Raw genomic sequence first — 22,500 nt, 5'->3', positions numbered from 1 at the left:
AACGCTGGTGGACACGCAACTGACCTGTCGCATGAGGGCATTCAGGTTGAGTTCCTGCCACCCAACACCACGTCATTAATTCAACCGATGGACCAGGGGGTTATCAGGGCGTTCAAGGCCCTCTACACGAAGAACACCTTGGCGGACCTCGTTGCGTGTGTGGATGCTGCCCAAGATGATGAGGATGAAGATTTTAACTTGAAGGCGTACTGGCGGCAGTACACCATAGCCACGTGCCTGCAGAATATTCAGAAGGCACTTCAAGAGATGAAACCTGCAACTGTGAATGCGAGCTGGAAGAAGTTGTGGCCCCAGATTGTTTACGACGACGAGGGATTTACACCTGCTGAAATCCAACACTGCAATACGCAAATCTGTGCAGTTGGCTGCCATAATTGGAGGTGACGGGTTTGGCGACATGACGACTGAAGACGTCGACGAGTTGTTGGACTGCCATTCCCAGCCCCTAACTGACGCAGACCTCGAAGACCTGACGAAATCGGCAAGCGAAGAAGAGAGTGAAACCCAGGAAGAGACCCAAGAAAATGTCGAAGAAACGGGCTTAACATTAGAACGGCTTGCCAAGGCCTGCAACCATGCGAAGGAGTTGAAAGAAATGTTGCAAGAGTGGGACGAGGATATGGTTCGCTCGATGCAATTCTGCAACAAGGTTGATGACATAATGACTCCCTACAAGATGCCCTTAGATCGAAAAAAGAAGCAGCGGCAACAACTTCCGATCACAATGTTCTTCCAGCCTCGCAAAAAAGAGCCAGTTCCTCCTGCTAGTACGCCTTCGGAAGAAATTGAAGAAGTTTCCCAGGAAGAAGTTGAAGAGGTGTCCCAGGAAAAGACACCTCCGTCTGAAGAGACGTAAAATACTACCTGGCTGCACAGTAGAACACATCATCAGCTTCATCATCATCATTTCTACTGTGCAGCAAATTCATCGCCATCATCATTCAAGTTTTTCTTCAACTTCTTTCGTGGTGAGTACAGTAACAATCTTTATTTTTTACTTTAATATTCTCACATTCTAAAACTGTATTTGTGCCTGTTTTATAGTTTAGTACTGTACGTACTGTATGCATTAAGTTAAAGGGAAGGTTTTAAAAGTCTACATGTTGTAACCTATCATATTTTTTTTGTTTAAAATTTACATTTATGTACGTAAAACAATATCTCTCTCTCTCTCTCTCTCTCTCTCTCTCTCTCTCTCTCTCTCTCTCTCTCGTAAATTGATTTTTTATGTTTAAAATTTACATTTACTGTACGTACGTAAAACAATCTCTCTCTCTCTCTCTCTCTCTCTCTCTCTCTCTCTCTCTCTCTCTCTCTCTCTCTCTCTCTCTCGTAAATTGTTTTCCTGCTTTGCTACGTACAATATGTACTGTACAGTACTGTATGATTTTATATAGATACGGTAAATTATATTTGTAAGGTAACATATTTTGTAAATGCTTTTACTGTAAATACTGTACTGTATCATTATTTATCACTTTCATCATGCGCGTTAAATGCCTTCTTTGTTCTGAGCGTGGTTGTTTACTGAGCGTACACTTTATGACGCCGTCGTTTCAGGCGGCGTCATAAAGAAAAAAATTTCATTTGGAAGTCCTAAGAAAAATACGTAAACTAAAACATTAGTAATAAAAAAAAATCAACATACTGTATAATCAATATAATCGATGCAAAAACTAACCTATACATATATGTGTACACTAAATGAGTTTGTTTCTTCATTATGATCAGAGATGAACGTAAACAAAACATTGGTTGCCATTTTTATCGTGCTTTTTAGGTGTTTAGGAAACGCATGATATAAAATCGCCTTTAATATTTATGCCTGTTTTAGTTTAGGGTGCTGTAGTACATGCATTAAGTGTTCTGTACATTAAAGGGTGGTTTGTTAACAGTACTACGTACAAGGGAAGGTTTTAAAAGTCCGAATATACATGTTAAATAAATAGGTAAATATGATGTCACTACTTCGCGGAATTTCACCTATCGCGGCCGCGTCTGGAACCTATCTACCGCGATAAACGAGGGTTCACTGTATATATATATATATATATATATATATATATATATATATATATATATATATATATATATATAATGTATATATATATATATATATATATATATATATATATATATACACATATATATATATATAAATAATATATATATATACACAGTCAAACCTCTAGGTACGAAAGAATCGGCTTACGAAATTTTCACTTCACAAAAGGATATGCGAAGAATTTTATGACTCAGATCACGAAAAATGTTTCGGACAACGAAAAGCGGTACGAGCGGGAGCATCCGAGACTAAGACTTCCTTGATGAAGTTCTTTTCTATCAGCTCTGAAATCCCTTTGAATAGAACAATGAGATCAATGGAGCCTTTGTCAGAGAAGGAAGACAGTCTGTGAAGAAGACGCGATACCCTGAACACGTACCTCAATTTCTTGCTGGTGTAACAATGTAAAAATTTGACCCGAGTGGCAACTCGTATCTCAGAAAACTTAAAGGTCAAGGTAGGCCTATCACTGTTCCTTGATCTTGGATGGACTGGGATTTTTAAGCACATTCTTGCAAGTCTATGGGCAATAGGAAGTGGTTCTAACGAATTGCTTGAATAATTGTGCATGGAGTTTCCATCTTGAACCGGGTCTGCAAGATGAACCAGTTAAAAGCGGAAAAAATCTATGGCAAATCAACCTTTCATTCGTTTCTCCACTAAGAAGAGGATGTTGAAAAAACCTGGAGATCCGTATAAGACTTCTTTGATGAAATTCTTTTCCATCAGCTTTAGCACTTCTCGCTAGAGAAGGTTTGGGATCCCATTAAATAGAATGATGGGATCGTTGGAGCTTTCTACAGAAAAGGGAGACACACAGGTATGTGTTTTCCATCTTAAGAAGTACCAGGTAAAAAAGGAGTTGAACATTTCATAGAATAAGAAAATGTCATCTATGGATTATGTTAGACCAAACACTATTTTCTAAGGAGCATGTAAGGAAAGTAAAGAAGAATGTGGCTACCAGAAATAACCTCCTTAGCAAACTTGCCAATTCAAATTGGTGAACAAATCCTCAAAAGCTAAGACAAACAGCCCTGGCACTTGACTAGACCACTGCCAAAACTACTTGCCAGTCTGGGAAAGGTCAAGTCATTCACATAATGTTGATGAAAAATTCATTCAAGCATGTCGCATTAGCACTAACGTTTAGAGGGGAAGAAATAAACACAATTACTCAAATGCCAGCACAAAACAAGTATGCTTATATTTAACATTTATGCCATGAAAGGAAGATAGAAAAAACCTGAATGCAAGTACTGTCCTTTATCTTAATAATGTTCTTGAAGTGATTGATTACAATATACAGATACATTGTATATATTTTGACATCAAACGCGTGAACAAAGATTAATGGTTTGTTGTGACGTAGGTATGCTGGCCATTCATGACATCACTCATACCAGACAACGTTCAGCTACTGAAGTGCTGTGGAAAGTTCAAATGAGCCTGAACTTGTGAGGTCTTCACTATTCACATTGAGTCTGTGCCTTGCAGATTCATACACTGGCCCTAGAGCAGGGAAGACGGTATTTCTTTGGTAATCATATCGTTCTTATTGGAATCTCTGTTCTGACTTTTCATAGAAAAGCCTTTGGAGACCACACAACGCTTTAACCTTTTAGAGTAGAATATAAGTACCCATTTAATTAAATTAAAAACTAAATCAACAAGGTTCATATACTGTACTGTTTTAATATTTCTCACCTGGATGCCATTGTAGGGCCATTTTCCGATATGCCTTCTTGAGCTCTTCGTTGGTAGCATTTTGCGTAACACCGAGGACCTCATAATGGCACCGCATTTTTTGGATGTTATAAAAAGCTGAAATTAGTGATTCAGAAAAAGACAATTAGGCTTACACACCACATAATGTTATATAACTAAAGTTGCAAATTTTTAAAGTAATTTGTATCTTTCCTAACAATAGAAATTACTTTAATACAAAACCTAGGATGCTTCATAATGGTGCGCTTTGGGTTTGATATGTTGATGAGACATCATCTGCTTGGCCTATCAAACAAAGGTAAAGTTTTATAAAAGCATTTAATAACTCACTTCTTGATACAAAATTTACCATGGAAACAGAAATAGATAATAAGTAGATGATTTTAGATGTACTATTTTTAAGGAATGACAAAAAAAAAAGACAATAATAAGTAGATGATTTTAGATGTACTATTTTTAAGGAATGACAAAAAAAAAAGACAATAATAAGTAGATGATTTTAGATGTACTATTTTTATGGAATGACAAAAAAAAAAAGACAATAATAAGTAGATGATTTTAGATGTACTATTTTTAAGGAATGACAAAAAAAAAAAAAAGACAATAATAAGTAGATGATTTTAGATGTACTATCTTTAAGGAATGACAAAAAAAAAGACAATAATAAGTAGATGATTTTAGATGTACTATTTTTAAGGAATGACAAAAAAAAAAAAAGACAAATTTTGAAGTAATTTGTATTTCTCCTAGTGATACAAACCTGTAGCTATTTATAGGGATATTACTTTCGGTGAGGCTGAAAGGACAAGCCATTGGAATGTAGCGAGGGTTAACTACCTATTACGCTAGTTAGCGGGGGAGCAGAGTTTCCATATTGTGTATGCTAATGCACAAATAAGGAGACCCTAACACCTCACTAAATCTTGCTAAGCATGGTCTGCAGCCTACACAAGCTAAGTGTTGAGTTATCAACAATGTGACTGTCAGTGTATAAGCTATTCAGAGTCTGTAGGAAATAACCGAGTTGACCAAGACATTCCCAATAACACCTCGCTGGGGTATGGGGACGCAACAGTATTGGAACAATACTAGGTTACACAAGGGAGCAATGGTTTACCTGCAGCGGTTGAGGCCAGCATGTGCAGAGGACCCAGGATGTTGATTTCCCCAAGAGAGGGGAGGATGAAAAAAGGAAAAGAGCCAGACATTCATTTTCATTCATTCAAACTAACACTGGGTAACCAATGCCCTCGAACCTCTGCTACTTGTCCAATAAGGAGCTGGAGGTACTAACCCAGCTGTTGTGCAGTCACCAGAGGACCGATAGAGAACGTATCAAGTCTCCTGTGGGTCAAGTCTTGCAGGTAATGAGCAGTGAAAGTCACTTGACATTTCCACACGCCCGCTTGCAGAACCTGCATCACAGAGTAGTTTCTTTTGAAGGCCAGGGACATAGCTATCCCCCCGACATTGTGCACTCTGTGTTGACGTGTTGGAGGAAGATCTGAATTCAGAGCATGGTCAATGACTCTCCAAATCTAAGCAGAAATGGTGTTTTGTGTGATCCTCCTCCAAGGAGCTATTGCGAGACCGAAGCATAGAACCTTGAACTGGTATGTCTTTTCCTTGTGTATAAATCTCAAGATACTTCCTTGAAGATGGATGGATTGGGATCTGGAAGTATGCGTCCTTCAGATCCAGAGTGCACATGAAGTCCCTTGGAGGAACCACTTGGATGACCGTGTCTGCCGTCTCCATTCTGAACTGAGTCTGTTGAACAAACTTGTTCAGAGGGGAGAGATCGATGACTGGTGTCCAGCCTCCAGTCATCTTTTTCACCAGAAAAATTTGATTTTAGAGACCTGGGGACCTGTACGCAACCCCTTGGAGAGCTCCCTTCTGCAGCATGGTCTAGACTTCAGCCCTGAGGGCCAGCTCCTTTGCAGATCCCTTTGCATAGAAGCTTAAATGCACTGGATTCCAAGTCAGAGGAGCGAGAGATAGAATGAACGGGACCTGATACCCTAGAGCGATAACTTCGACCTTCCAGGGATCTGCCCCGTGAAGCTGCCACCTCTGCCAGCGGCGCTGTAGGCATCCTCCCACAGGTGGTAGGTGATGAGGAATGCCATTTTACAGTGAGTGACCACCTAGGCCACCTCCCTTCTTTCCTCTGAAGGAATTGGACCCCTTCTGTCCTTCGGACAGAGGACCGCGAAGTTGACTGGTGAGTAGAGGAAGGTGCTTGCTGAGGCCATGAAGACTGGGAAGGTCTACCATAGGTCTGCGATGTCATGGCCCTATGGAGGAGAGAATTGTTGGATGATTTCCTCCATCGCTAAGCAGCCCTCTCTATCTCTTCCGGAACGAAGAGAGATGAACCTTCGAGGGTGGGATTCCTCAACTGAAAGACCTCAACTTTCAGCACCTGTTTTGGAACCTACCTATGACAGTATCCCTTCTCTTGAGGATGGCATTCGCCCACAGGTTGACAATGTGGTGCGATAGGAACTCAAGAGTCCGGGTACCTGACAACAGGAAAGAAGGAAAGACTCCATAGTCTTCTTGGCCGACTCCTTCGAAAGATTAAGGGAGCGAACTATGAAGCCTAAGGATCTCAGCTATAGATCGAGCCACGAAGCAGCCAGCATGGTGTACTTCGCGCCTCTCACTATATTCAGGAGCTCAACTGCCAAGAGGGAGGCCTTCAGAGAGGAGAGGGTTTGAGTCAGAACACCCTTCGTTAGGGACTATACCGAAGGGTCGAGGATCATGGTGGAATGTGGTTCCCCTTCGATCTCGTAATACTTTCTTTGTAAAACAAAAGGAAGTGAAAGGGACCGAGAGGAGGAACCTGCTCTCAAGGAACTAGAAGTTCCACCTATCTAGTGATAGCTTTCCTTTAGACGGCTGTCAAACCTTTGGACCAGGGCAGAGATGCACTGGATCTGGAAGGCTTCTGGGTCTCGAATATCTCATCGAGAACCATATCCTTCCCTTTCTGGATAGTGGAATCAGGAATGGACAGCGTGTTGATGGCCCTCATACAGGAGAGAACCTGCCAAAAGTTATGTTCTGACTCGCGTTTCTCCTGTTCAGACTGGTCGCCTTTGGAAGACTTTCATCTTCCGAGTCTAAGGGGTCGTCTACCTCCAAGCTCAAATCTAGAGCCTGGGGTAGGTCAGGGTCGTCAACGGAATCACTGGGGGGACCCGCCACAGGGGAACGCCTCTGTGCCTCAGCCAATCTAGCTTCCCGTTCCACAGCGTTCTTAGGTTTCATCTTCGTGTCCTTCGATTCCCAACGCACAGGACATTCCTTCGCGGTCTTAGGAGGGGAAACCTACGAGGTCTTAGAGGCACCTGACGAATCCTTGGCAGCAGGAGCTGAAGACTCTTCCTCTGGAGGAGGTACAGAAACCGGACGTCGGTCCGGAGGCACTACCTCAATTTATTGAGGGTTGAAAGGATGGATTGCAATCTCCCTGGGCGAGCCTATATCCCTACTCATCCTAGGATGGATGATATCGGCGTGAGGTGGTGTTATGCCTCTCATCCTTCTATTCTGCTTCTTAGTAATGACCTCCTTTACCTTTACTGGCATAAAAAGTAAGTTGGCCATATAAGGATCAGAAGGAATAGGGCCTTTAGCGCGCGATGGGGGTGGAGGTGCTCTGTGCACGGTCTGCCGTCGACTTCTTTCTAGGGTCCTGACTCCCAACTGACGAACCCAACAAGGGTTCCAGGGTGATCCTAGGGGTTGCCTTGACTGAAACAGTTGGAGGTTGTGACAGTATAGGAGCCACATTCAGTCTGCAGGAGGGTGGTCATAAAAGTGTTCACCCATGAAGGAAGCTCTGAACCTCTAGTCTAGGTATACAGTACCCTGAAATTCCTGTGGACTGTCTCCTTCTGGGTAGAACTCCAGAAGGAGCTCCAGTCGACGGAGGTGATAACATCTGAGGCAGAACACGTTCCTTCGAACGCGAAGGAACGTCCAGACTTTTGGAACGTTCGCGAACCTATCATGGGGCTCCTTGAACAATTCTGGGTAGCGTCAGTCTTCCGCTGGAGGTGCAAGACGCAGAGAGATGAGGCGAAGGTGTTAGTACTGCAGTTTCTCACAATTCCAACACATCTGCTCGGGAATTGCTCGCGGAAATCGCCGATTTGCTCATAAAATTGCGATATTCACATGTCAACTGACGCAATTCACGAGCAGAAGTGCTCGCAACAGGAGCACTAGGAGCCACAGAGGAAGAGGAAGGTCTAACACCTTCCTGCTGCCCCCAGAGAAGCACCTACATCCGACGAAGTTGGCAGAGGAGGGCTCTGAGTAAGAACTACTCTAATTGGAGAACGTGTCAGAGCGGGAAGTGTTTCCAAGCGTTGCATAGGCAAACGCTTTGCTAGAACTCGGGGTTTAGCTGGATGCCTCTTAGCGGAATGGTGATTCTCATCTTCAAGTCCGGTCCGAGGTCGTTTGGAAGGTCTGGTTGAGGGGCTAAGAGGAACTTCTAGACCTTAATTGCAAACGCGCGGTTCGTGATTTTGAATGAGAGCGTCTAGTTCTCGTTTGAGAACGGCATGAACGTCGCAAATGCTTAGCTCGTGAACGTGAGCGTCGGCCTCATGAATGACAATGTCGTTCTCGTGAACTGTAACCTCGCGAGCGTGAACGGGAGCGTCGTCCTTGCAAGCGCCATTCTCATGATATAGATCGCGAGCGTCTGGACCTAGGTCTAGACTTTGCTCGTGATTGAAAAACTCTTCCTCATAAAGAGAAACGCCTCCAAGGAGAGTGCTGAGACCTGCGGTCTCGTGAGCTTGAGGCCCTAAAACGTGAGCGCCTTCTAGAAGAAGAGCGCTCAGATTGTGATGACCCACAATCCATAAGATCTTCCGATCGTCGCGAACGGCGATCAAAGGAAGAGAGTCCAGAAGGGCGAGGCGATGGTGATGCTTGTCCTTTCGTGCTGCTGATGGCAGGTGTGCTGGTCCCCGGAAGGTCTACACCTGCAACCTGCGGGTTCCTGTGAGGAGAAATAGAAGGTTGAAGGCTAAGGGACGACGAGGTCCCAGGATGGAGAGGGTTCGTCGTCAGCAGGGGGCCGTTGGAGAGGTGAATGCGATCGTTCACCTCGTTCATGCGTGGAAGGGCCAGAAGGCGACATATGGACCTCGCACAGTTCCAGAGCTTGAGATGTCAACGGATCAGGAGAAGGATCATTCCTGGCATCACGCTGAAGGCGGCACAGCAGCTTCTCCTTCGAAGGGGGTCCCGAAATCCCTAAGGATGAACACACCTACAGCAGATCTGAAAGAGAAAATGGATCGCCAGCACCTGGAGAAGTTGCACCTCTAGGGGAAGCAACAAATCCCCAGTACCCCAGGGTTGCCAAAAGGTTAATCGATCTGCACTCCTACCTGATAGTCCCTCATAAGAACGGGAGCGAGAAGAAGCTATTGAGAGAGATTTGGGGGTGTGAGAAGAAGAACGTGCTCTGCTCGCCCCTGAGGGAGAACGGTTGCGCTTTGTCTTCTTACGCCGCCCAAATTTCTCCCATTGGGAGGCAGACCATTCCCTAGAGCCTGCGCAGGGCAAACCCTGTTCGTATTGATGCCCTCAGCAAGTAGGACACAAAGAGTGCGGGTCAGTCCCGGTTCGCATGATGAAGACACTCACAAGAGAAGACACGCACACCTAAAAAGGAAAAGCAAAATTGAAAAAGTCCAAAGACAGTCAGGAGGAGAGCGGACACGTCCGATCATTACTGAGCCAAAAGAAAAAGTGACGTCTCAATGCTATGAGAGTATATATAGAGGCGGCTGGGTACTCTTCAGCCTATCCACTCAAGCGGTTAGGCAGGTTGCCACCTCACAATTAAAGTCTAAATGCTACCTCTAGCTGCCGCTGAAAGATAATCCATATAAATAACGGAAGGTTTGTTAGTATGGGAAGAAGGTCTTGATTGGATACCTTCCAGCTTTGCCGAAAGATATATTCATATATAAATAACGGAAGGTTTGTTAGTTTGGTGAACAACTTTACTTTTTACATGATGCAGGTATGGGCGTGCAATTTTTGGTAGACACGGGTACTTGCCATTCTCTTCTGCCAAGGCCATTCACCAGGATACAACATAGTCTGTCTAAATTGCCGACGTCCGCCTAGTAGCTGCCAAGGATCTGCGATACCCACCCATGGTTATGAGAACCTCGCATTATCGTTTGGAAGCGTCAAATATCAATGGAAGTTTCTCGTTGCTGACATCACATTGCCAATCCTCAGTGCGGATTTCCTCTCACAATATCAGCTCCTAGTCAATGTTGCTCACCGACGGCTACTCAACACTAAATCTTACTCATCACCTCTCCAACCAGCCCCTTACGACCTTGCTTTTCACATCAGCGCACCCATGGATGCCTACGCCCACCTCCTGATGTCGTGTAACATATCAAGACCATCTCTGAAGAAACCTACAGTTAAAAATGTTAGATTAAAAACTGCTAATGGGAAGACCTCATCCAAGATGTCTTCCAGAAATAATCCATAGTTTTCTCCTCCATTTTGCTATGGAATTGTTAGGGTTTAAGGGCAAAATACTGTATGAATAACTTGAGGTCCAAATTCATGAACATTCCCCCATAATTGTATGTCTACAGGAAAGTAAGCTTGATGCTAACACTCCTAGTTCTCAAGAGTATGTTAGCTATAGAACACCATATAATCAACAAGCAGGGGGCCATGGCGGAAGCCTCATCCACGTTCATCGAGATGTTCCCCAAATACCTTTGTATATTCGTACACCCCTACAGGCACCGGTTGTACAAATTGATATAGAGAGAAAATATACGATATGCTCTCTGTACTTACCTACAAATGATAATATTTTGAATGATAATTTAGTAGAGGTGATTCAACAACTCCCTCAACCTTTTCTCTTACTGGGAGATATGAATAGTAGACATCCTGATATCGTGCCCGGAAGTTTTCCATCCAGAATTTTGTCAAACGCCCACGGTTTCTGCCAAACATGACATATTAGGAGATAATTTGTATTTTTCCCTAATACAATTCTGGAATTATTTATGTGGGATGTTCTTTCAGCGAGGTGGCAACCCTTCCTAACTGCTTGAGCGGGTAGGCTGGGAGGCACCCTCCCACCTCTATATATACTCTCAGTGGTGAGACATCCCTTTTTATTGCAGGCAGGACTTCTGGGAGACAGGTGATGGTGGGCCAATTTAAATAAATAACTCCAAGTTTATATTAGTTAGGGAAAAATAAAAATTATCTCCGAATTTGTCATTTGTTCCCACACCAACAAACTTTCTGTTATTTATGTGGATCACTCACTCTTAGGTAGGTGGAAGTCCTTGATCTGGCATGGACATTGACCCAGTTTTACCTATGACTGTGATCTATAGAAAACTTTGACACCTCGCTGAAATATACAAAGTGAGTATACTCGTGGCATGTGCAATGCAGTAAAATAGAGGTTATTATTTATATGAACTTCTTCGAGTTTATCTAGGAAAAACAAGACGTATCCCATTGCTCCCTCACAGATAGCAATGGGGAAGTGCAGAGTACAGTATAACAATTCTATATTTTATACTAGGCTACACAAGGGAAGTGATAATTACCTGCAGAGGTTGAAGCCAGTTTGCAGAGGGACCCATGGTGCTGTACTCCAAGGAGTGGGGGGGAGATGAAGAAAGGAAAGCCAGACATTCTTCTCATTCATATCAGTCTTAACCCAGGTAACCAATGTCCTCAACCAATTGCTACTTGTCCATCAAGGAGCCTAAGGTATCTCAACCCCCTTCTTGAGCAACTACCACAGGACCGATAGTGATCGTATCAAGTCTCCTGTAGGTCACGTCTTTTAAGTAATGGGCTGTGAAGGTGGTCTGTCTCTTTCACATGCCCGCTTGGAGAACTTGCGACACAGAAAAGTTGCGCTTGAATGCCAGGGAAGTACTGATTCCCCTACAATCATGGGCTCTAGGTCGACGAGCCTGAGGAGGACCTAGGACCAAGAGTCTTTCGATGACTTGGAGAATACAGGAGGTAACCATGTTCTTGGTGATCCTCCTCTTTACTCTACCGGAACTAACAAACAGAGGTGTTAGTCTGGGGAGTGTTGCTGCAGTACGTTTAAGATAGTACCTCAAACTCCTCACTGGCCATAGTAACAACTGATCTGAGCCATTGGTTACAGAACGAAGACTCGCATTCTGAAAGGGCCCAAATGTATGGTCCAGCACCCACGGATTTTGAGTCTTAGCAATAAACTCAGGGATGAAGCTGAGAGTCACTTCCCCCCATCCCCTTGAATGGGTGATGTCATACGAGAGGCCATGAAGTTCACCGACTCACTTTGCCAAGGCTAAAGCGAGCAGGGACGCTGTCTTCAAAGTGAGATTCGGTCAGTTGCATGGCGTAATGATTCATAAGGAGGTCCTTTCAAGGAGCTCAAGACAAGAACAATGTTCCAAGGAGGAGGCCTAATCTCTGACTGGGGGCAAGTGATCCCATAACTCCATATGAGTAAAGAAAGCTCCAACGAAGAAGAAATATCTATTCCTTTCAGCTTAAAGGCAAGGCTCAAGGCTGAGCGATAGCCTTTCACTGCCGAGACTGAAAGGAGTTTTTCCTCCTGAAAGCATACAAGGAACTCCACTATTAATGGAATAATGGCATCGAGTGGAGAGATATTCCTTCCATGTCACCAACCACAGAATACTCTCCATTTAGCTTAGTAGACCAAGGCTAAGGACATACGCAAGTATCCGGATATTCCCTCCGCAACTTGTCATGGAGAGCCCTTCTGAGAGAAGAGACCCTAGATAGTCACCACGGGTCAAGTCGAAGCGACTGCACGGTCTTGTTGAAAATGTTCGCATGTGGTTGTTTGAGTAGATCTGGTCGTGGAGGGAGTTCTCTTGGTAGATCTACTAGAAGTAGCAGGAGGTCCATTAGCCTGAAGCCATTCCCATGGAAACTGCAACGTCCGCCTCATGTACATCTGCTTTACTCTCAGGATGGATGGTGAGATTTGGTATACCTGAGCATTTTACTTCTGAAAGGGGTACCACTTTCACCTCTCAAGTGTGGACATAATTAATAAACCTCCTTGGAATCCCTCTATATCACACAACCGCCTACAACCCTGCTGCCAACGAAATGGTTGAACATTTTCATTGTATCCTCAAAGCAGATTTGATGTCCTGCTGCAAGGACTCTAACTGGTTTACCTAGCTTCCCTGGGTCCTAGGCCTAAGGACCACTCGGCAACTGAAATTTTTCCATCTGCAACCTCCTCCTCTGACCATCTCAAGCACATATGTCACGTTGTGAGAAAATTTACTCCACGCCACCAGATTTACAAGCCCCAGCTAAGCAACACATACCGACAGATTTGCACTTGGCACCGCACGTTTTCCTGCCCAACGACACTAGCAAGCCAACACGTTACACTGGCCCTTTCCTCATAATACGTCATATGCCAAAAGCATTCTCTATTAACAAACGGGGCAAAGACGACTAAGTCTCCATTGATCGCCTAAAACCTGCATAGGCTATCTCCTGCCAGATGACCCGTCTCAAGAGCAGGGCGCCCTATTTCACATATGTCATTTTTAGGGGAGAAGCCATGTAGCACACATTTCACACACGCTTGTAAACTGTAACAGTTTTGCTTATCTTGTCTAAACACTCGCTCTTTTCTGCACTATTAATAAACCAACATGTATAAATTTGTTAGTTCATGCCTTACGTTGTTTTAATTTTTGTGACGTTCTTGCTCGCAAGTCGTAATATTTAAGCTCGATGTCTGTTTAATAAAGTTTAGTTGCATTTACCTCGCCTCTCGGTTATCACCTAACTGGCGCCTAAAAAAAACAATGTCAAGTCAAAGGGCAGTTTATAAGGGTTATCGGAAGAGAGTGAAGACATTTCACCAGTGTGTGTGTGTGGGAAAGGGTGGTAGTTCTACCCCATACTACCCCATCCTAACTAGAGATGGGTAGTTATACCACGCTAAAAAGTCTTTTGTTAGTTTTCAGCATTTGATAAAATAATATCCCCTGAAAAGAGTGAAAAGGTTTGTATGTGTGTTGGAACAAACACTTTTGAATCCCATACACTAATGGTGAAAACCTCTATTAACAAAGATACAACTCCTTTTGTCATGATACTGTACATAACACACGAGCCTCCTTCCACCAGAATTCAGAAAAACATTGATAGGGGGTGCTTCTGTCGTGAATTACTTGTTTGAACAGACTGAAGGGCCCAACGTTTTATATTCTAAACCTCTTTGTTATGTTTTCAATATTGGAATATGCAATACAATCATAACCCTTATTTTATTTATCATCTCAATAATAAAAGACTAGGGTAGAAACGTGTTTTATATAATTAGGTCTGGATCACCTTTAGATTCGCCACCCCAAATTTTCTCACCTGAAGATCAGGCGCCCCGAGCGAAGCTCTTCACTTAATTTATCTTAAGGGCTGCTTTTCAGGTCCTATACTGCAAGGGAACCCTACTCCCTGCATGACCTTTCATAATTATTTTGATTGTGTATATTCCAAGGCATTCTGCATTTAACACCACATATTACTTATTTATTATCTAATCCACATTACCGAAGCACTTAGGAAACAAGAAAGTCTTCAGTTTCCTCTTGAAAGCCTTAATATTTTCCGTCTTTCGGGTGTCTAGTGGGAGTTTATTGTATAGTGTAGGGGCTGCATATTTGAAAGCTCCAGAACCTATGGTAGACATAAAGCTTGATTACAATAATTTGAAGCCATCTGTAACTATTCTTGTGATAGTGAAGATTAATAAAACTATCAAATGATAAAATGATAGTTATCTATTGAAACTTACGATAAAACCTACAACGTGAACATATTACAAAGGATGTTCTGCAGCGATATGTTCACTTAACTTATAAAAAGCCTTTTTAGAAAATCTGTCATGCCACATGAATTGTTACATGTAGGAGTTTAACAGATCTCTTGCGGCCACGCACTGTCTTTATATAGCACAATTCATCGTTTTTTAAGGTAATCACAAGGCTGCCTGATGCTACTAGATTTGCTTGGAATTATGAAGGACACATTTCTCCCATAAAAAAAGCTGTTACAATCAATCGTAGTCTTTTCAGATAGATTGCCTTCACGTATTGCTTTTTTTCTCTTCAATTCGTTCACTCCAGAGATACACGATATAAACCCACCTCTGCAGTCACAGTCTAGTTTTAGTTACAGATGGCTTCAAACTGTTGGAACCTAGATATATGTCTACTTTAGCCTCCAGAGGCTTTAAATATGCGGCCCCGAGACTATATAATAGGCTCCCACGAAACATTCGAATGATTGACGACATTAAGGCTTTCAAAGAGGAAACTGGAGACTTTCTTATCTAGAAAATCTTACAACATGTTATTTTCATTAGTCAAATAAATTTTTGAATATACTTACCCGATGATCATATAGCTGTCAGCTCTGCTGCCCGACAGAAAAACCTACGGGCGGAATACGCCAGCGATCGCTATACAGGTGGGGGTGTACATCAACAGCGCCATCTGTCAAGTAGGTACTCAAGTACTCGATGTCAACACAGAACCAATTTTCTCCTCGGTCCACTGGGTCTCTATTGGGGAGGACGGGTGGGTCCTTTAATTTATGATCATCGGGTAAGTATATTCAAAAATTTATTTTACTAATGAAAATAACATTTTTCAATATTAAACTTACCCGATGATCATATAGCTGATTCACACCCAGGGGGGTGGGTAGAGACCAGCATTACATGTTGACATTATTATGAGCTAAGTATTCCGTATTTCATTTAAGCAGTTATTCAAAATAACAAACATAAAATAAATAAGTACCTGGTAAGGAAGTCGACTTGAACAATTACTCTGCCTTTTTAAGTACGTCTTCCTTACTGAGCCTCGCGATCCTCATAGGATGCTGAGCGACTCCTAGGAGCTGAAGTATGAAGGGTTGCAACCCATACTAAAGGTCCTCATCAAAACCTCTAATCTAGCCGCTTCTCAAGAAATGACTTTGACCACCCGCCAAATCAAGTAGGATGCGAAAGGCTTCTTAGCCTTCCGGACAACCCAAAAACAATAATAAAACATTTCAAGAGAAAGATTAAAAAAGGTTATGGAATTAGGGAATTGTAGTGGTCGAGCCCTCACCACTACTGCACTCGTTGCTACGAATGGTCCCAGAGTGTAGCAGTTCTCGTAAAGAGACTGGACATTCTTAAGATAAAAGACGCGAACACTGATTTGCTTTTCCAATAGGTTGCGTCGAATATACTTTGCAGAGATCTATTTTGTTTAAAGGCCACGGAAGTTGCGACAGCTCTAACTTCGTGTGTCCTTACCTTCAGCAAAGCTTGGTCTTCCTCATTCAGATGGGAATGAGCTTCTCGTATGAACAGTCTGATAAAATAGGATAAAGCATTCTCTGACATAGGCAAAGATGGATTCTAAACTGAACACCATAAAGCTTCAGACGGGCCTCGTAAAGGTTTTTAAATAGAACTTAAGAGCTCTTACAGGACATAATACTCTTTCTAGTTCATTTCCAACCATACGATAAGTTTGGAATATCGAACGATATTGGTCAAGGCCGAGAAGGCAGCTCGTGTTTGGCTAGAAAACCAAGTTGTAGAACATGTAGCCGTTTCGGATGAGAATCCGATGTTCATGCTGAAGGCATGAATCTCACTGACTCTTTTAGCTGTGGTTAAGCATATCAGGAGAAGAGTCTTTAAGGTGAGATCTTTCAGGGAGGCTGATTGGAGCGGTTCGAACCTGTCTGACATAAGGAATCTTAGTACCACGTCTAAATTCCAACCAGGTGTAACCAAACGACACTCCTTCGTGGTCTCAAAAGACTTAAGGAGGTCCTGTAGATCTTTATTGTTGGAAAGATCTAAGCCTCTGTGACGGAAGACTGATGCCAACATGCTTCTGTAACCCTTGATAGTGGGAGCTGAAAGAGATCGTTCTTTCCTCAGATATAAGAGAAAGTCAGCTATTTGAGTTACAGAGGTACTAGTCGAGGATACGGATACTGACTTGCACCAGTTTCGGAAGATTTCCCACTTCGATTGGTAGATTCTAAGGGTGGATGTTCTCCTTGCTCTAGCAAACGCTCTGGTTGCCTCCTTCGAAAAGCCTCTAGCTCTCGAGAGTCTTTCGATAGTCTGAAGGCAGTCAGACGAAGAGCGTGGAGGCCTTGGTGTACCTTCTTTACGCGTGGCTGACGTAGAAGGTCCACCCTTAGGGGAAGTGTTCTGGGAACGTCTACTAGCCATCGAAGTACCTCGGTGAGTCATTCTCTCGCGGGCCAGAGGGAAGCAACTAGCGTCAACCTTGTCCCTTCGTGAGAGGCGAACTTCTGCAGTACCTTGTTGACAATCTTGAACGGAGGGAATGCATATAGATCTAGATGTGACCAATCTAGTAGAAAGGCATCTATATGAACTACTGCTGGGTCCGGGATAGGTGAGCAAACTATTGGGAGCCTCTTGGTCATCGAGGTTGCGAAGAGATCTATGGTTGGCTGGCCCCAGGTGGCCCAAAGTCTCTTGCATACATCCTTGTGGAGGGTCCATTCTGTTGGAATTATTTGTCCCTTCCGACTGAGACAATCTGCTATGACATTCAAGTTGCCTTGGATGAACCTCGTTACTAGTGAAAAGTCTAGACCTTTTGACCAGGTGAGGAGGTCCCTTGCGATCTCGTACCATGTCAGAGAGTAGGTCCCTCCTTGCTTGGAGATGTACGTCAAAGCCGTGTGTTGTCCGAGTTCACCTCCACCACTTTGCCTTGAAGGAGAGACCTGAAGCTTTTCCAGGTCAGACGTACTGCCAGTAGCTTCTTGCTGTTGAAATGCATTGTCCTTTGACTCGAGTTCCATAATCCCGAGCATTCCCTACCGTCTAATGTCGCACCCCAGCCTACGTCCGATGCGTCCGAGAAGAAAACGTGGTTGGGAGTCTGAACAGTCAGGGGAAGACCCTTTCTAAGGTTGATATAGTCCTTTCACCAAGTCAGACCAGACTTTATCTTTCCGGAAACCGGGATCGAGACCGCTTCTAGCGTCTTGTCCTTTTTCCAGTGAAAAGCTAGATGGTATAGAAGAGGACGGAGGTGTAGTCTTCCTAGTGACACAAATTGAACCACGGATGACAGTGTCCTTACCAGACTCATCCACAGCCTGACAGGGCAGCGTTCCTTCTTCAGCCTCTTCTGGATGGATAGCAGGGCTGGGGGTTGATCGTCTTGTTCAGCAACGTCCTCATCAGAGGGTTCCTCATCCGAAACTGATGAGGAAACGGCAACGGAGTGGGCAACGTCTGACTCGCTGAATCCGGTCGCACTGGTGGATGCGTGACGGAGCCGGACGCAATATCATGGTACTGCTGCACAGTCTGTGAACTGTCAACAACCATGGGGACGCGAGGAAGTACAGCGTCAACCCGAAACTGTCTAGACTGTCTGGGTTGTGCAGTCAACACCCTACCGGGTTGCTGAGGTTGACGCACTGCGTCACAACAAGTCACCTCTGCTGGTTGTTGAACGTCTTCCTAGTGACACACTGAACGTCAACAACCACCTCCGAGCGTCGCTTAACGTCAACGTGCGACTGGCAACCCACACTGGGTCGCATCGGTGGAGGAACCACCTCAACTGGCAGACGCGAGTAGGATACCTCAGCGTCAACAGGGCGCACAACCAACCGGTAGGAAGGTTGTTGGCCAGAAGGTTCTTCTCCGTATTAAGTCCTCTATCAAGGACACAAGCTTGGACTGCATGTCTTGCAGCAAAGCCCATTAGGGTCTACGGGAGCAGGTGTGGCAACAGACGGGGTTAGCGACTGAAGCGGAACCATTTACCATCCCTGGAAGCCTTGTTATGTGTGACATAAAAGTACAGCAAAACTTCAAAGGCTCGACAAAAGTTGAGAAGTTGACCTGTAAACAACTGGAGCGTCTCCTGGCTATGCGCCTGGCCGAGTCTACCAGAATTGAGAAGTCTACCTGGGCAGAGGCATGAACTCCCAAGCTGAGAACTTCTCTCGTGTCCTATCAGACTCTCGCTCTATAAGCCAGATAAAAAGAAGGGAAATCAAAAGGCTGTATCCCTAAAACTCCTCCTGGTGCAAAAACCAGTCGCCTAGCCGACGTAACGCTCTCTAGGAGAGCGAGAGAGCACTAGCTTAACAACAACGGCTTCGAAGTAGCTAGGCCTAGTGTAAGTTCTGACGTGAGGCGAACGAGGAGCAGCAGTTACAAGATCCGGACGAAGATCCTTAAAAAAAATCATCATGATTTAATTAAAGTCCATAGGAGGCTAAGCAGCTTAAGGCTCCTCTCCAAATGACAGAGTCCTCAAAGGAATATCAGTAGGAGGGAGAACAGCACTTTCTCATCTACAGGAACCTTGTCCGAGAAAAGCTAGGTTATCTCAGTGAGGGTCTCACTGGTGCATTAGCAGCAGACCAGAAGGCAACGTTATGTAACTGCTTGACAGTCTGTGAACTGTCAAAAACTGAACTGTCAACCACAACAGGTGCGTGAGGACATACAGCACTGGTGCATTAGCAGCAGACCAGAAGGCAACGTTATGTAACTGCTTGACAGTCTGTGAACTGTCAAAAAAACTGAACTGTCAACCACAACAGGTGCGTGAGGACATACAGCACTGGTGCATTAGTAGCAGCCCAGAAGGCAACGTCATGTAACTGCTTGACAGTCTGTGAGCTGGCAACAACCAAAGCTGTGTGGGGAAGCCTCAACTCCTGACTGACTAGTCTGCTGCGGGCGAGTGGCGGTAACCACAGTGGGTTGCGGAGGCTGACGCACCGTGTCAAAACACGGCAGCTTAACTCCACCCTCCTGTTGTTGTGGTAGCACACGCATGTCAACGGAGGGTTCCGTGCGTCTGTGAACGTCAGCATGCGTCTGGCAGGGTCGACTGCGCATGGGTGGAGGAGCTCTCACAGCTGGAGTGTGGGAGCAGGCAGCCACAGCGTCTGCTGGGCGCACAACCGTGGTAGGCTAACGGGTGCAGCGTCAACCTTCTCCGCACGATACTCCTGCAAAAAAGATACTAACTGTGTCTGCATAGACTGTAGCAAAGACCACTTAGGGTCTACAGCAGCAGGTGCGGCAACAGACGGTGTTACTGCCTGTTGCGGTACCGCTTTACCTCTCTTAGGAGGTGTGCAGTCATCGGAAGACTGCAGCGAGTCCGAACTGACCCAGTGGCTACACCTGGGCCGTTGGACTTGCGCGGAAGGGACCGACTTGCACTTAATAAGCTGCGAGACCTTGGTCCAAGGTTTCTTACGAGAAACCTCTTCCGCAGACGAGAAGTAAATGGGCTCTCTCGTCTTTGTGTGGGTGGGGCGATCTTGGGTAGATACGCCCGAAACCACGGAGGGAAAAACGTCTGTTCGTTGATCAAGGCCTGACGAACCCATAAGTCGTTCGACATTACTTCTCCCCTGGGCTTGGGAGCTTGCAAGAGGTCCCGGACTAGGTGAACGACAGGCACGAACAGACGAACCCTCGGACGCAACACTGTAACACTTTGCGCATATCACTTTATCACTTTGATTTTCTGTTTTGCACTTATTTCACTGAAATCGAAACTTTTACTGATTTCTACCTGAAACACGCAATCCTACCCTTCATTAAAAGGTAGTAATTGCGAAAACAGTCGTATAATGCAACAGAAAACATATATAAAGATAAAGAATTCAGTGGCTGGGAAAGAGACTAAACACTAGTTCAAATAAACTACGTTTACAATCTCTCACCGCACATAGCCTGGGAACAAGAATAAAACCCTAGAAACGTTTTACCTTCTTCCCATACAGCGACTAGGGAGGAGAGTAAAACGAGAACAACGTTACCCGCTTGAACGAAACGTTTTTTCTCCTCTCTCTCCCTCCGTCTCTATCTCTCTCTTTCTCTCTAGATTTCGCACCTGAGAGAAGAGCCCAATTATTATTATTTATTATTACTTACTAAGCTACAACCCTAGTTGGAAAAGCAGTATGCTATAAGCCCAGGGGCTCCAACAGGGAAAATAGCTCAGTGCGGAAAGGAAAAAAGGAAAATAAAATATTCTAAGAAGAGTAACAACAATATATATCTCCTATATAAACTATAAAAACTTTAACAAAACAAGAGGAAGAGAAATAAGATAGGAGAGAGTGCTCGAGTGTACCCTCAAGCAAGAGAACTCTAACCCAAGACAGTGAAAGGCCATGGTACAGAGGCTATGGCACTACCCAAGACTAGAGAACAGTGGTTTGATTTTGGAGTGTCCTTCTCCTAGAAGAGCTGCTTACCATAGCTAAAGAGTCTCTTCTACCCTTACCAAGAGGAAAGTGGCACTGAACAATTACAGTGCAGTAACCCCTTGGGTGATGAAGAATTGTTTGGTAATCTGTGTTGTCAGGTGTATGAGGATAGAGGAGAATATGTAAAGAATATGCCAGACTATTCAGTGTGTATGTAGGCAAAGGGAAAATGAACCGTAACCAGAGAGGAGGATCCAATGTAGTACTGTCTGGCCAGTCAAAAGACCCCATAACTCTCTAGCGGTAGTATCTCAACGGGTGGCTGGTGCCCTGGCCAACCTACTACCTATAAAAATTATATATCGTCAAAACATGTTATTTGCTAAAGGAAAAAACTGAAAGGTTTTCCAAATAAAAAGTTCCTTTAATTTAGAATTTAAACCATTTAAGCTAAGAAAGAATGAACGAAACGCCAGAATCGGTTTACTCTTACTGCAAAGTGAAACCGTGATACACTCTCTCTCTATCGTAACGATAGAGCGCATGTTGAACGTCCTGAACGTCAACAACTGCGTAGACTAAAAAAGTAAACGTTAGTTCATCTTTGAAAACAGTACGAGACTATCAAAGAAATTCTTTCATAAAACATTAAATTTAAAAAGTTTTAAATTCTTTAAAGGTTAAATACGATATAACGGGCTCAACGTTGATTAACTTCGGTTCCAAGTTAGGACCGCCTACTATCAGGAAAGGTCGCATATAAACAAAACATAAAAATTTATTTTTATATGTTTATAATAAAAGGAAAGTTAATCGAAGAGGCCTAATAAAGGCGGAGAGATATAAAATATATAGATCTATAACGTGTTAAGCAAAATTACTAAAAACCTAAACACACTTCCGTCTAAGGGAAGGGTCGGCCATTTAAAAGTGAAAGAGAGTCCATACTCTCTTTGTCACCATAATTAAATCTATCCAAAACGAGTTCAAGTTTTGAAATGAAGATAAAACCCCTGCATAGCGAAAGCTCAAAACTGGAATAGTGTACTTCACCAAATAGTTGTGAAAACAAATCCAGTTAGTAACAGCGTATTTAGTAGGTCTTGCCAGTGGCACGACAGAGAGAAAATTGGTTCTGTGTTGACATTGAGTACTTGAGTACCTACTTGACAGATGGCGCTGTTGATGTACACCCCCACCTGTATAGCGATCGCTGGCGTATTCCGCCCGTAGGTTTTTCTGTCGGGCAGCAGAGCTGACAGCTATATGATCATCGGGTAAGTTTAATATTGAAAAAGTGACGATTTAACAGTAAATGAAGAATACGT

General features: G+C 43.9%; 1 protein-coding gene across 1 annotated transcript in view; it reads right to left on the bottom strand.

The window, feature by feature from the left end:
• Window positions 1-22,500, bottom strand: part of LOC137649036 (dnaJ homolog subfamily C member 21-like) — an 88,792-nt gene that overhangs the window by 64,078 nt on the left and 2,214 nt on the right. The window contains exon 2 of the mRNA XM_068382148.1: window positions 3,794-3,910. Coding sequence (XP_068238249.1) covers window positions 3,794-3,890 — 97 coding nt within the window. The 5' untranslated portion in view covers window positions 3,891-3,910. The remainder of the gene's footprint in view (window positions 1-3,793; window positions 3,911-22,500) is intronic.

This window comes from Palaemon carinicauda, chromosome 1 (assembly GCF_036898095.1).
Source record: "Palaemon carinicauda isolate YSFRI2023 chromosome 1, ASM3689809v2, whole genome shotgun sequence".
Taxonomy (NCBI): Eukaryota; Metazoa; Arthropoda; class Malacostraca; order Decapoda; family Palaemonidae; genus Palaemon; species Palaemon carinicauda.
The sequence above is the reverse complement of the archived record's forward strand: the minus strand, read 5'-3'. Positions and strand labels throughout refer to the sequence as shown.